The 15,557-nt window shown below is 41.9% G+C and overlaps 1 protein-coding gene across 2 annotated transcripts in view; it reads left to right on the top strand.

The window, feature by feature from the left end:
- Positions 1-15,557, top strand: part of sptb (spectrin, beta, erythrocytic) — a 34,237-nt gene that overhangs the window by 11,254 nt on the left and 7,426 nt on the right. For both annotated transcript variants that reach the window (XM_036592607.1, XM_036592608.1), the window contains 24 exons: positions 3,481-3,632; positions 3,741-3,914; positions 4,657-4,763; positions 4,858-4,938; positions 5,033-5,148; positions 5,251-5,363; positions 5,437-5,624; positions 5,712-5,829; positions 5,969-6,127; positions 6,339-6,641; positions 6,779-6,929; positions 8,042-8,912; positions 9,116-9,253; positions 9,348-10,107; positions 10,200-10,402; positions 11,699-11,789; positions 11,914-12,060; positions 12,190-12,459; positions 12,859-13,083; positions 13,172-13,261; positions 13,388-13,672; positions 14,560-14,690; positions 14,786-14,990; positions 15,219-15,442. In XM_036592607.1, the coding sequence (XP_036448500.1) occupies positions 3,481-3,632; positions 3,741-3,914; positions 4,657-4,763; positions 4,858-4,938; positions 5,033-5,148; positions 5,251-5,363; positions 5,437-5,624; positions 5,712-5,829; positions 5,969-6,127; positions 6,339-6,641; positions 6,779-6,929; positions 8,042-8,912; positions 9,116-9,253; positions 9,348-10,107; positions 10,200-10,402; positions 11,699-11,789; positions 11,914-12,060; positions 12,190-12,459; positions 12,859-13,083; positions 13,172-13,261; positions 13,388-13,672; positions 14,560-14,690; positions 14,786-14,990; positions 15,219-15,442 (5,302 nt within the window). The remainder of the gene's footprint in view (positions 1-3,480; positions 3,633-3,740; positions 3,915-4,656; positions 4,764-4,857; positions 4,939-5,032; positions 5,149-5,250; positions 5,364-5,436; positions 5,625-5,711; positions 5,830-5,968; positions 6,128-6,338; positions 6,642-6,778; positions 6,930-8,041; positions 8,913-9,115; positions 9,254-9,347; positions 10,108-10,199; positions 10,403-11,698; positions 11,790-11,913; positions 12,061-12,189; positions 12,460-12,858; positions 13,084-13,171; positions 13,262-13,387; positions 13,673-14,559; positions 14,691-14,785; positions 14,991-15,218; positions 15,443-15,557) is intronic.

Here is a 15,557-nt window from a genome sequence, read left to right on the forward strand (position 1 = left end):
ATTCAGCATCATTTCCCAACCTTTGTTTCCACTGGCTCATGTTATGCTTATTTTTAGAGACAAGTATCACCATGAATTTGCGTAAACCCAGCTTTTGTTCTTGGTACCAGCAGTGCTTTGGTAGGCAGGACGAGATGCACAAATTAAAGTTGATTTTACTTTTTTTAATACTGTTTTCTTAGCAGTGCAATGAACTGTCTCAGCATTTCCTTACTGGCTGTTATTTTGGGGGCTGGTCTAAAAGATGGGACAGCGTTTCAATATGCCTTTTTTCCTTTTATGTTCACCTCTACTCTCTCCACATGCTTCCCTTATCTTTCCCTTATCATTACCTTTTAACTAATTTAGTCAGAGCATTTAGTCATTGACACCTATAGGCCCTGTCTCATACTCCTCTCTGGTCACTATGCCTTTGTTTCAAGTGACACTCTTGTTAAGTTTCACTGCCAGAAACCCCTTTGTGAATGTGAAAAAGTGTTTTGGTGTTGAAAAATTTACAGCTTCAACCCTCGCTCTGCCAATCTATCCACCATTACAGGAAACAAGAAAGATGTAGCCTTAGAGAGATCAGATTTACCCAAGTGCTATGTCTTGAATTTTCACTTCGTAAGAAGAGCCTTGCAACAGCACAGCAATATTCTTCTGCCTTAATATAGACAAAAAATACATATAAAAATTCACGGTTGGTTGCATAGCTGAAAACAGTAGTAACAGCTGTCGTGAAGCCATAATTTGGTGTATTTCTATAAATAACGGTATGTCATGGTGTCAGAAACTGCATAAGCATGTCTGTTTGAGATTACTTAACATCTCAGCATGGTTGTAAAGATTTAGGCATGCAGTTTGCACAATGGTTAATCATGGGTTATAGCCTTGTATCTCTAGTATTAAACTGAAGAAGCAGACATGTCTGCTGATTAACCACAATTTTGCAGAAGTATTCCTTGAAAGTGTCAGCTGATATATTTACTTATTGGTAACGTGTATACATTTTGTGGCTTATATTTGAGTAATATCTTTCTCTGTTTTTTTTTTTTCAACTGAATATTCTGTACGAGCACCAATGCTGACTTCCTTTGTGAAACACCATCCCCTCACTAGTACACTGTTAGACATTTTCATTCATCAAGGTACAAACAATGGAAATGTACCTTCAAAGGTAAAACAATGCCTTTAAGGTCCAACTGTGTCCTTTACATAAGTTTGTCCCAGAAGAAAGGTACATATTTGTACCTGTTCATAACCTAATGTTTGAAAACAGAACAATAACATAAAAACACTGGAGATGAGACGGGCTATGTGAAGTCAATACAACTTAGAAATATATAATTTCAACGGATTGTGGTACAATTATGTTCCCTAACTGAAGGTACTGAATATGTACTCTTGGGGGTACCACCCCAACGACAAGAGCTGTACCGCCCTAGTGATAGTTTCATACAATTTTTTCTGAGAGTGTAATGACTTTCAGGCACATGCCAACATTGTGAAAGTTCACAAGTGTGCAGTGATGTTTTTTTTTGGATGGGGCTTTAGATGCACTGAATGGGACCACTGCAAGCGCTGACTGTGGGAAAAGACACAGGCTTGCTTTGTACAGGGAAAGTCCATCAGTATGAATAATTCAGTGGCCTGTCGCAAGAGCTTGAGAGGAGATTTGAGACCAGCCCAAGCCATGTGAAGCTGAGGAGCGTTTAGGCTTCCATTGATGCAGAGCAGATCTCACCTGATTTACATTGCTTCACACTAGTGAGAGCAGAGACTAGTGAGATGCAGGGGGCTGATGGATGATGAAAAATGCAGTAGTCCCGTTGAACTGAATGGGCTCTTTCCATGTTTTAGGACATCTGGAGCGCTGTTTCCAGACTGCACACTGATAACATGTAGAGCAGAGTTTGTTCAACATGACTTTGACTTTTCATCCAGGAGCATAATTGATGGCTGGATGGCTCAGATCAACTCACAGTCAGACACAACTTTGTTACAGCAATAGTTGCAATGTTACAAAAAATTTCCTCTGACTCTGAATGCAGCCAGAGCATGTTTGGTGTCTAAAGTTTCCTTCTTTAGTTTTGCGCTGGAGCTATGAGTCAAACAAAGCTAACATGTAGTGGAGTAATGGACGTTTATATCCCAATGAGCAATTAGCACTGTGCCAGCTGAATACCTATATCATCACACATGTTACTCCAACAGATGCAGAGCTCATCCCACCTGAGAGGGAGCTTTCTTTAGCAGAGATTAGTGCAGAGTTTGCTCAACATGACATTATCTTTCTCTTCTTAAACAAAATGAACAGCTGGATACAGAAATTAACATCTACCTATGGTTAACTGTGACATCTGAGGCCCTTGCCTTTATAATCAGATTGCCCTATCCGTGCATGTTGGTGGTAGGACCAGGAGAGCAGTGATGCAGATTGTTCTGATGTGTTCTGGCAGGGCCAAGGATCTTAATGGAGCTCCAGCTCTAACCTCCTTAGCGCAGGAAGACGTTTTCAAACATTATTTGCATGTTCTAATTGTCATGTCTTTTTCATGCATGGGTGGTCCTGGTTGGTGCGGCAGGCTTAGCGTGCTGCAGTTTTCCCCCGCCTCTGTGCGAAATGCAGGATCAAACATGTTTTATTCAGCGACCAGGACTTTCTTTTGCCAATGTAAAACTCTGCGTTCTTTTTTGGTGGAACAGGGCCACACATGACAGATATGGTCTGACTACACTGCCGCACTGTTTTCCTGTAGCTGAAAGGGAAAAAGGAGTAGGCTAATGTCTCGCTACTCTCAAGGGTCTCGTGGAGCCGAGGCTTAAAAGCATGGGTCCTCGCTCTCTGCCTCTCTACCACATTCTAATACTTTCCCTTCAGATGCTTTCCCTGCAATGCTACCTTTCTTACTGCTCTTTCTCACTCCCTGTTTTTCCATTGCCATGAGGCCTGAATCATTTATAAAACACATCATTAAGGATGCAGTATTTTGAACTGTTGTTTGGAAGGGCCAGGAATAAGAGTGGAGGAGGAATTAAGCATCCAGAAGTAAATAAGCATACAATATCAAACTTACATACCATTCATGAGTTTGAATGATAATGTGATAATAAATAACTGGAATTAGTCACATGGTGGTCAGTGATGTCTTCAAGTTGGAAGAGTTTCTCAAAGTTTAAAGTAGACATCATATGGTCCTGCAGTATGCTTCTATCCTTGTGTTTAGCAGTAACAATTTTAAGCCCCCTGCTGTTTGGAAAGTCCCTGTATTCCACTTATTCCATTAAAACAGTTTGCAGCCAAAGTCTTTGCACATTTGGATCCACCACAGATACACAAAAACCCCTGCCATCTGCATAACAAAATCTGTCTGCACTGTTGTGATAGAGCTCCCAAACTCATAAATCTATGTCAAAAAGTGAACATATGGACAAGGAAAAACATCAGCAGACTCAGTCTCTGTTAGCTTAACAATTTCCATTCATCTTACTTACCAGATGAGCGAGAGGCTGTGCAAAAGAAGACCTTCACAAAATGGGTGAACTCCATCCTGGCCAGAGTCAGCTGCCGGATTTCAGACCTCTATCTAGACCTGAGGGATGGGAGGATGCTCATCAAACTGCTGGAGGTTCTGTCAGGGGAAAGGCTGGTGAGTATCTGCTGATGCAACCAAGCTGAAGTTAATAACAACCTAATGTGAACATGTTAATGCCCCCTTTATTAAGCTCTAACCTGAAATCGCTTTTTATTATTCCAGCCCAGGCCCACCAAGGGCCGAATGAGGATCCACTGTCTGGAGAACGTAGACAAGGCATTGCAGTTTCTAAAGGAGCAAAGGGTGCACTTGGAGAATATGGGATCACATGACATTGTCGATGGCAACCACCGCCTGATCCTGGGCCTCATCTGGACCATCATTCTTCGCTTCCAGGTAAAATGATTAAGTTTAAACTGCACTCCACTTGGACACAATTAAGTAAGTCCCTCAGTGATGTTGTTTATGTGCAGCTTTAATTACATGCTGTAGCTGAAGGCAACTAGCGCTGTTACTGTAGAGAGATGTAAAGTAATACAATCCTCAAGCTATCCAGTTGTTCCACCACTTACTGCAGTTTGTCCAGACACCAAGCATCCTTATCTGGTGTTACAGTAAGACCCACGGCAACAAGATTTTTGTTTTGTGTCGTCTGATGTTGGGCACGGCTTGTATGTATTTTTAATCTCTCGATTTGACAGCCAGTGTATTTTTAGCTCAGCTAGTTCAAACAATATGCTGCATAATTCAATCTCTCCGAAAAAAGGGGAAAGCAGAGGAGAGAGAAGAAAGTAGTTGTCTATCCTTTCTTCTGCCTGTATCCCTCAGCAGTATACAAACTAAAGAGAAAATGGGCATATCTATATTTAGCCTCCAATGCCTCTACATCTCCCAGAGCTGAAGGCTTGCAGTCAATTAGATCTTCCAATTAATAGAAAGCTGTGTGGGAAAATAACAGTCTCAGTTGGAAAGAAGGCAAACTCAAATAGCATTAAAGAACATAATATGAATGTTACAGAATGCTTCTACATTATGCACATATATGCTACCAGTTCTCCACACATCTGCTTGTAAAAAGTAATGCATGATGAAAATTTGAAGTGCTTGATGTTTTTATTATTTCCTTGGCCTTGATCAGATTCAAGACATTGTGGTGGAAACAGGACAAGCTGACCAGACAGGAAAGCAGGAGACACGCTCAGCCAAAGATGCACTGCTCCTTTGGTGTCAAATGAAGACTGCTGGGTAAATGTCATCCTTCTCCCCAGTACTACCAACATATCAAATACTGATGATTAGAGTGGCTGTGTTGGTAATTGGTATTCTTTTTTATTTTTAGGTACCCGAATGTAAACATCACCAACTTTACCACAAGTTGGAAGGACGGCTTGGCTTTCAATGCCCTTATACACAAACACAGGTGCTGGGAATTAACAAACTGCTTTCAAAAATGAAAGAATTATTTGCTTTCAGAAAATACTGAAGCTATATTTCTGTAATTTTCCCTTCCTTAGGCCAGATCTGGTGGACTATGGCAACCTGCAGAGATCCAACCCAACCCACAATCTACAGCAAGCTTTCAACGTGGCTGAGCGACAGCTTGGAGTTACCAAGCTCCTAGACCCAGAAGGCAAGAATATCCTTCATATACCAAAGACAACCCATGCAAACAGTGCCTTTAGCAGTGGTTTATTTTAAAAGAGTTTATTTCTATGTCTTTTGCCGCTTGCAGATGTGTTTACCGAGAACCCAGATGAGAAGTCCATCATCACGTATGTTGTTGCGTTCTACCACTACTTCTCCAAAATGAAAGCTCTGGCAGTTGAAGGCAAACGAGTTGGGAAGGTAAAAAAAGACAGTTCTGTTTTCACATGTGTGATTCACATAACTTGTGCTGACTAAGCATGTAATTCTCCAGGTGCTGGACCATGCCATTGAGACAGAGAAGATGATTGATAAGTATGAGACACTTTCTTCAGACCTGTTAACATGGATCGAACAGACCATCGTTATCCTGAACAATCGCAAACTCGCCAACTCTCTCTCTGGCGTCCAGCAACAGCTGCAGGCCTTCAACTCCTATCGTACAGTGGAGAAGCCTCCCAAGTAAGAGCACCAACACCTTAGCTGCCCTTTTTTAATTTTATCTTGAAGATAACTTCTAATTACTTCACATTAACTCTCAATTTAAAGATTTCAAGAGAAGGGCAACCTTGAAGTGCTGCTCTTCACCATCCAGAGCAGAATGAGGGCCAACAATCAGAGAGTTTATACCCCTAAAGAAGGTGCACTGGTGTCAGACATCAACAGGGTGAGGCACAGTTCCAGCAATAACAAATGTCTTTAGGTTTCATGACAGCCCTGTAAAATTATACTATGGCAACATCAGTCATACCTCAGACTGCACAGCACTGTTCTTGAGTGCATTAAGTGTTTATCACTTGGCCTAGGCATGGGAGAGACTTGAGCGGGCTGAACATGAAAGAGAGCGTGTACTGAGAGATGAGCTCATCAGACAAGAAAAGCTGGAGCAAATGGCCCGCCGCTTCGACAGGAAGGCTGCCATGAGAGAAACCTGGCTGATAGAGAACCAGAGACTGGTATCACAGGTAAGTTTTATGATGCACAAATGTTACTTGGTCAAATGGAGATGAGTTTGTATTGTATGTATTGTATTGGCCCTCAGAACTTCATACTTACATCGCTAAGAGCTGGCAAATGATGTAAAAACTGAAAATGTATCAAAAGTAAGCACATTAACAAAACTCTGTGTCCGTATGTCACAATCCAACAGTGTGTGATGTACATTTTCTTTTGAAGGACAATTTTGGGTATGATCTTCCAGCAGTAGAGGCAGCAAAGAAGAAGCATGATGCCATAGAGACAGACATTGCTGCATATGAAGAACGTGTGCAAGCCTTGGTAGCCTTGTCTAAAGAGCTGGAAACAGAGAAGTACCACGATGCTAAACGCATTGATGCAAGAAAAGATAACATTCTGAGGTTATGGGACTACCTCCAGGAGCTTTTAAGTGCTCGCAGGGGCCGTCTGGAGAAAAATCTCACCCTGCAGAGGATCTTCCAGGAGATGCTTTACATCATAAATTGGATGGACGAGATGAAGGTACAAACACACTAGTGCTGGTCTGCTACATTACTGTGTCAGATTATTCTGGCAAAAATCTCATTTTAATGCTCAGACGTATTTTTAGGTTTTAGCGTCTCTATTTTGTTTGTAACTTAACTGTTGTTTTTCCTCAGGGTCGTCTCTTGTCTCCTGACTTTGGGAAGCACTTGCTGGAGGTGGAGGACCTTCTACAGAAGCATGCTTTGGTGGAGGCAGACATTGCTGTGCAGGCAGAGAGAGTGCGCTCTGCAAATGCAGCTGCTCTCAAGTTTGCCAATGGAGACAGTGAGTAGAACAGACCTTTTAAATGTTTACTTTTATTCCTAACTCACATGCTGTTAGCATCAAGATTGTTGCCTTGTAATTTATTTAGTTGTGGTAGGTATAAAACACTTAAACCTAGCTTAGATTTTGTGTATTTAAATGATTACAAACCTCAGTTCTAAAAAAGTTGAAAGCAGTGATTAATACATTTAGTTTGACCTGTATTAAACTGAAAACACAAACATGATGTTTGATATTTTACCATATGATTTTTATTGTCTTGTTTTTTGTGAGCACATCTCAAAAAACAGAACAAGGGCATATTCATATCCCATTTCCTTTTTGCAGCAGTTATTAATCAGTTGGGGACTAACGACACCAGTTGATTCAGTTTTGAAAGTGGGAGTTTTTTTAAATTCTTCTGTTATCTAAGTCTTTATCTTTGCAACCATATGGGGCCTTAATTGTTGTATTTGGAGTGCAGGTAGGCCAGTTCAGTACCCACACCATGTAATTATGCATCCATGCTGTTGTAACCAACACAGAATGCTGAAATAAGCATTTACATGTCTAAAAAAGATGTAGTCTAGAAGTATTCCCGAGCCCATGTGGTGATGTCCATGACACAAACATGCTGGTTTTTAATGCAGTGCAATGTGAAGGAGGTCACACAAATTCAATTATGTTTTTTTTAGCCATGCACAGGGATTTCCCCGGGTTCCCTGAATTTTTTGATGATATGCACTCGCTTGTTGGGGAACACTGTTTTTAAATTGTATTATTCGCTGATGCATTTTTTGGCAAAGTAGAGAGCCTTGACCCATCTTTGCTCATATAAGACGAAACCTCACCTTGATGCTCCTTTTTTCCCAAGCATGACTGCATTCTTAAATTGCCACATCTCAAAAAACAATGAAGCTGATAAGGTAAAACATTAAATACCTTATATTTGTACTGTTTACATTTGAATATAGGTCAAGGTGGATTCACAACTACTATATGTTTTTATTTGAATTTCACATACTGTCCCATTTTTTAAGGTTTATAACATAATTGTAGCATAATTGTAAAATATTCCATAAAATATTCCATTTGCATTTGGACTAATTATTGCTATCTGCCTCCCTGACCAGCCTACAAACCTTGTGACCCACAAGTGATTCGAGATCGGGTACAGCACTTGGACCTTTGCTATCAGGAATTGTGTGCGCTCGCTGCCCAGCGCAAGGCCCGCTTAGAGCAGTCTCGTCGTCTCTGGAACTTCTTCTGGGAGACTGCAGAGCTGGAAAGCTGGATCCGGGAAAAGGAGCACATCTTTTCTTCTCTCGACTACGGCAAGGACCTGACCAGTGTGCTGGTTCTGCAGAGTAAACACAGTGCCTTTGAAGATGAGCTGGGGGCCCGGCGTGAACACCTGAAGCAGGTGATGGGTGAGGGTGAGAGTATGGTGAAGGCCAAACACTTTGGTGCTCCCAAGGTGCAGCAGCGCATGGATGACGTACAGAGACAGTGGCAGCAGCTGGAGGAACTGGCTGCTTTCCGCAAGCAGAACCTCCAAGACACCCAGCGTTTCTTCCAGTTCCAGGGTGATGCTGATGACCTTAAGGCCTGGTTGTTGGATGCTATGCGGCAGATGAACAGCGAAGACGTTGGGCATGATGAGTACACCACACAGAGACTACTAAAGAGGCATTATGCCCTGAGAGATGAAGCAGCTAAGAATGGGGCCACCATTGACGCTCTGAACAAACAGGCCAATTCACTGCCTGAGGAGCTGAAGAATACACCAGACATCCAAAGGCGTCTGAAGGACATCAAAGATCTGTACATGGAGCTGCTCTCTCTCTCAGATCTACGGCAGAAGAAGTTGGATGACACTATGGCATTGTACACCATTTTCAGTGAGACAGATGCTTGCGAGCTCTGGATGGGTCAGAAAGAGACATGGCTTGTGGGACTAGAAACACCCGAGAAATTAGAAGATCTAGAGGTGGTTCAGAACAGGTACATTATTTTCTATGTTTGAAACATCTTAGGGTTGTAATGTGACAAGTGTACACTGGTGGAGGGACATTAAGCGCTTCTATTCTAATAATATAGGGGCATTGTTGAGAGTCATGCCATTCCAATTCCAGCAAGCACAAAACTGTGGAAGATTATTTACTGATGCAGTTTTCTCACATGGATAATTTCTCATTTGTTGTTAGGTTAAGCATCCTCGCTCAAGAAATGGGCAACATGCAGACAAGGGTAGACAATGTCAACAAAGCAGCCAAGCAACTAGAGGACAGCAGACACCCACGAACAAAGGAGGTGAAAGATTGTCAAGCTCGTCTCAATAAGAGGTAAGAGCAGCTACCTACGAATTGATTTTCAAGTTATGTTCGGTCAATTTAGGTGCACCACAAACTTTGATGTGTCATCTGCTCCCCTTTGCAGGTGGGAGGCCTTTAAGGCAATGGTGGAAGATAAAAAGCATAAGGTAGATTCAGCGCTCAGTCTCCACAACTATGGGCTTGAATGCGATGAGACAGGGGCATGGATCAAGGACAAAACACGAGTCATCGAGTCCACACAAGACCTTGGGAATGACCTGGCTGCAGTAATAACCATCCAAAGGAAGCTCTTTGGAATAGAGAGAGACCTGGCTGCTATTCAGGATAAGCTGGACTTCCTGGATGGTGAGGCCCAAAAGCTTGCAAAGGATCATCCAGAGCATGCCGCTGACATCCGGGCCCGACAAGCAGAGCTAGACACAGCTTGGAATACTTTGAAGCACACGCTAAAGGACCGAGAGGACTCTCTGGGTGAAGTCAGCAAGCTCCAAACCTTCCTGCAGGATATGGATGATTTCCAAGCCTGGCTTTTCAAGACTCAGAAGGCTATTGCATCTGAGGAGATGCCTACAAGTCTCTCAGAGGCAGAGGAGCTCCTGAGCCTCCATGATGCAGTGAAGGGAGACATGGATGGCCATGAAGAGGACTACCACCGCGTAAGAGACACTGGAGCAGCTGTAACTCAAGGCCAAGAAGACGATCCTCAGTACCAGCAACTGGAGCAGAGGCTAAAGGGCCTGGACAAGGGCTGGGATGAGCTACACAAAATATGGGACAGCCGGAAAAACTTTCTGGACCAGGGTCTAGGCTTCCAGCAATTCTTGAGAGATGCAAAGCAAGCTGAAACCATCTTGAACAACCAGGTGAGGATGTTGCTGGTCTTTTTCTTTACATTCCAGATTAATTTGTGGTGAAAACTTAAACCCACAATCTTATCTATATTTCCATTTACTAGGAGTACACTCTAGCCCACTTGGACCAGCCTGACACCCTGGATGGGGCAGAAAAGGCCTTGAAGAAGCATGAGGACTTTGTCACCACCATGGATGCTAACAAGGACAAGATAGCGACTACACTAGAAGGAGGTCAGAGGCTAGTGAACAGTGGAAACCTTTACTCAGCAAAGGTGCAGGACAAGATGAACTCCATCCAAGACAGGTCAGAGCATTTAAATAATTGTTCTGCTAAGTATATGCAGTGTTTCCTGTTTTAAATTCAACGACAGACACACAAATAAAAAGTGCCACAAGTCTGTGGCACATTTTATATGTTTTATTTTTTTAACAATTTGTTAAACTCAGCAAATAAATAGAAATTGTGCACTAAAATTAGCAGAAAAAAAATCCATAATTAAGTTTGTTCCTTGTAGAGGATGTGTTAACTTAAAAAAAATTTACTTACAAAATCAACAAAACATGTAATTTCACCAGGGTTGTTCAGACTTTTGCATATGACTGTATTCTATGTGTTAAATAGCATTAACTTTAAGGTACGTGGATTTACATTAAGGGGTTCTTGATCAATCAATGCAATTGACATTTTTTTATTTAGGTCAAATGTTTTAGGTAATTATCAAGTCCTTTATTAGCAGAGTCAGATATGATGAAACAGCTTAAACACAATGTGGGTCCACAAGAAAAAAAATTTGATTTACACATTATTTGTTCATTTCTTTATTGTTTAAGCTCAGCTATACAAAGAGTATTGCAGAAAGCATTGTAAAACTCAGTTAGCAGAGCAGTATTTCTCAGTCCCAGCACTCCAGGAATAGGGAAACGAGGGCCGGAGTTCAGTACAGTTTGGTGATTTATGTGTTCTGACACAAAAACTAAATCTGATGAGTTAAATCAGGTGTGTCTGAGCAGGAAGGAAAATCATCAAACGTCAGGAACCGGCAGGAACCCACCCCTGCAGTACCGGAATCTTCCTGTTTCCCTTGCCCTAATGCACTTGTTTCAGCTCACTGGCATTAAATTTTTATACCACATGTATTAGCTGAATTGGGGTTGCTAGTACGGAGACAATAACCAAGAGTTACAGGACTGGATTTGAGAATCATTTTTATAAAGAAATACTGCTTTGGAAGTGTCCATTAGCATTTCCTTCAGCATCTAGGGTTAGTGAGATTACTTAGAGGGTGCTGGCTCTGTTGACTGTTGCTATGTCAGCACTGAAACAGAAGCAATAGGCAGTAGAGGGGAAGCCTATATTTTCTCCATAAGTGGAAGGCGTCTGCTGTAGTAAGAGATGGGCGCCTGCTCTGATGGGTATTGATCTCGTAGTAAGAGTGCACCTCTGTGAGAGCAGAGCATTGCTCTGTAAACAGTGAAACCTCTTCACTGTGAGTCTGGAACAGTACAGTGAGGTTACATAAGAAGGTAAAACTATGTTTTTTTATTTGTCTGCTCTGGAAAAGTGCCATTAACAAACCTGTATGCGTGTGTATTTTTGCAGACATGAGAAGAACCAAGACAAAGCAAAGGAAGTCTCTGGGAAACTCAAAGACAACAGAGACCTGCAGCACTTTCTTCAGAACACTCAAGATGTGAGTCAAATTTCTTTTTGCAAAGTTAATGAATTTGCATGTAAACAGTTTCAAGCTTTCAGTCCTAATTAAATATTCTCACTGTACTTTTAACATGCATGATTCCTATCTCTGTTTTTCTCAGCTTACTCTCTGGATAAATGAAAAGATGCTGACTGCTCAGGACACCTCCTATGATGAGGCTCGCAATCTCCACAGCAAATGGCAGAAACACCAGGCCTTCATGGCTGAGCTGGCATCCAACAAGGACTGGCTCAACAACATTGATCAGGTATATGACTGAGCTTAATGTCACATACTGGTCACAAATGCCGCAAATCCATCCTGTTCCAGTTCTGCTATTCAGAGCCTTGGAATGTAACTTTAGAACATGACCTCTAAATGTTGTCTACATATTTAGGAGGGTGAAGAGTTGATGGCATCCAAGCCGGAATTTGAGCCCATTGTGAGGGAACGTCTGGCTAAACTTCATGAGTTGTGGGACAAGCTGGAACAGACCACAGAGGAGAAGGCCCGACTCCTGTTTGATGCTAACCGCTCTGAGCTGTTCGATCAGAGCTTGGCTGACTTGAAGAAGTGTCTTGGTAATCTGCAGCAGCAGCTCCAGGGCGATGTGGATGAAGAGGTTAAAGATCTCACCAGTGCTAATATCCTGCTTAAAAAGCACCAGGTATATATTCATGTTTGTCTTTCAATAAATAAATAATTTATCTTACATTGATATATTTAGAAGACACTCTTATTCCACTGTGACATTGTTGAGCAAATTTAGTGTTGGGAGTCTTGCACAATGATTCTTACTTTTACGGCAGTAATTGAGAAATCAAACCTTCAGTCATCCTCGTCCTGTATTTTTTAATCACAGGCAGTTATTTATACTGTTGATGTATCTGATACCTAACACCTAGTATCAAACCTACGAGTGATTAGAAAATCAATAAAAGTTACAGAAGTTGAAAACCTCTGCACTATGCTAGTCCTTTCTCCTTCTCTGATGACATTTGTTTGTTTTATTTCTCCTTTCTGACTCTTCTTTCATGTCTTTTAACTTGACCCCGTGCTTCTGCAGTTGACCGAGAATCAGGTTAGAGATCGGGCACGGGAACTTGAGGAGCTGCAGGAGGCTGTGCAACAGCATGCCCCCTTAAGAGAAGACCAGCCTGAGCTGGAGGTCGAGCTACAGGCCCTTCAGGGTGACTTTCAGCAGATTCTTACACCTCTGGCCCAACGTAAAGGCAAACTGGAGGCAGCCAAAGCCGTGCATCAGTTCTACAGAGACCTGGCAGATGAAATAGTAAGTTCGAATTTACCGCCACAGGATCATCTGCTCATTTTAAGAGACACTCGCTTGACCTTTTCTTTTGTTGCTCTCTGTGTTTTAGCTCTGGGTTGAGGAGAGACTGCCCATGGCCATGTCACAAGAACATGGAAACAATCTTCAAACAGTCCAGCTTCTCCTGAAGAAAAATCAGGTGAACTACTTCTTTCAGTTCCATACATTTCGCTTCGTTCTGCCATGCTTTTAGACCACAGCACAGTGTTTTTCAGTAGCTTAGCTTTTGATCTTGTCTACATTAACCATCCTTGTCCCAGCACAGACTCTCCAGAAGGAGATTGAAGGTCACCAGCCACGTGTTGATGAGGTGCTGGAGCGCGGTCGGCGTATGATGGCAGCTGCAGCAGGAAGTCCAGAAGCAGAGCACATGTCTGAGGAAATTAAGAAGTTGGAGGAGGTGTGGGCACGACTGCAGGATGAAATGGAAAAGCGTCGGGCTCGGCTCAATGGCTCCAACAAAGCCCAGCAGTACTACAACGATGCAGATGAAGCTGAAGCCTGGATCGGCGAGCAGGAACTCTACATGATTGCTGATGAGAAAGCAAAGGTGAGCCTGTTAAGGAAGAGGAGACTGCTACCTGTAAGACAGCATATATGATTTGATTGATTGGCTATTTTTTGTGAACATTGTTATTGGATTGCTTTGAAAACGTACAGTATCTTTTCTATCTACATATCTAATTGCATAAAATTAGAAAAAAGTACTTGCTTAAATGTACAGATGAAAGTATTATGAGTACTACATCATTTTAATTTGATAAACAAATTCTAGTAAGTAGACCTGTTTCACTGCAGATAAGAAGAACTCAGTTTGCTCTTCATGCTGGCAACCTCACAGGTCTACTTAACCGAACCTCAAAATAGTATAACATAATTTGTTAATAATACAACATAATAATAAATATAACCCACTATACTTTTACTTTTAGTACATTTAAAAGCAAGTACTTTTGTATTGTTTCTCAAGCAGAAATGTAGATAGAATACTTCTACCTTCACACAGTAATATTTTACCTGTAGTATTTCTACTTTTATAGTACAGAAAGTACGGATGTTTTGTACTTTGTTCATCCCTAAAACTAATATCCATCAGTGCAAAGCAGTGCTAAAATCTAAAAATACCAGTTGATATCTAAAAATATTTCAATCTAAATTGTTATCAAATAAAAAAGCAAACTGATTAATATTACCAGTGGTTAAAAATAGGGATGCATTAGTCATGAATTTTTATGGCCAATTCCAGTTTTTTTAACAGCTAAATTGGCCGTTGGCTGATTTTTTAAGTGGAGTAACTGCATTCAAATATAGTGCAAGTACAACCTGAATGATTGTGTGTTTGGGCCAAAATAGCAGATCTTGGCTGATTTGTTACAGACCTTTAAAAGGTAGCACATGCTTTAAAGATCACTCTTCATTATCTTCCTTGCTCTGTAGGATGAGCAGAGTGCTATGGTCCTGCTGAAGCGGCACTTGATTCTGAAGCAAACTGTGGATGACTATGCAGACTCCGTCCAGCAGCTGGCTGATCGTGCTCAGAAGATGTTGGCTGAGGAGCATCCAGAAGGGTGTGCTGGGCTGATGGCAGTTTTAGCTATGAAGTAATCCCTAACAAAAGGCATGTTACAATTTCTTGATTTACATTTCATGTCTTTCTCTGCAGGGAGGCCATCATCAGGAGACAGGGTCAGGTGGATAAACAGTACGCAGGGCTGAAGGAGCTGGCTGAAGACCGAAGGAAGAAACTCGACCACACCTACCATCACTTCCTGCTAAGCCGGGAAGTGGAGGATCTGGAGCAATGGATTGCTGAGCGTGATGTGGTGGCTTCATCACAGGAGATGGGCCAGGACCTTGACCATGTCACGGTACTGCAGAACACACAAAGTCACACAAACCGTGATCCAAGACATATAGGAATTACACCTCATACCTATATGTATTAATAATCAGAATGCATTTGATTCGTATTTCAAAGGTGCTGGTCAGATTTCAAGGCTGACTAGGTATAACTTACCTTTTGAGCAGTAGTGTATGCTATTACCTATTTTCTTTCACTCACGTTTGCATCACATGACTGTTTGAATGTCCCTCAGATCCTGCGGGATAAGTTCAGGGAGTTTGCAAGGGAGACAGGAACTGTGGGACAAGAGCGGGTGGATGCTGTGAATCAGATCATTGATGAGCTGATAGAGGCTGGCCACAGTGAGTCAGTTACCTTGGCTGAATGGAAGGATGGAGTGAACGAGAGCTGGGCGGATCTCTTGGAGCTCATCGACACCCGAAACCAGCTCCTCACTGCTTCTTATGACCTTCTTAAGTGAGTTATCTGTCAAGGTTTCATCGACCCAGTGTTTCATTTCGCATCTATCCAGTGCGTAATACAGATAACAAAAGAATAACAAGTTCACTTTCCTTTGTATCCACTGTATATT

This window comes from Colossoma macropomum, unplaced genomic scaffold (assembly GCF_904425465.1).
Source record: "Colossoma macropomum unplaced genomic scaffold, Colossoma_macropomum, whole genome shotgun sequence".
NCBI lineage: Eukaryota > Metazoa > Chordata > Actinopteri > Characiformes > Serrasalmidae > Colossoma > Colossoma macropomum.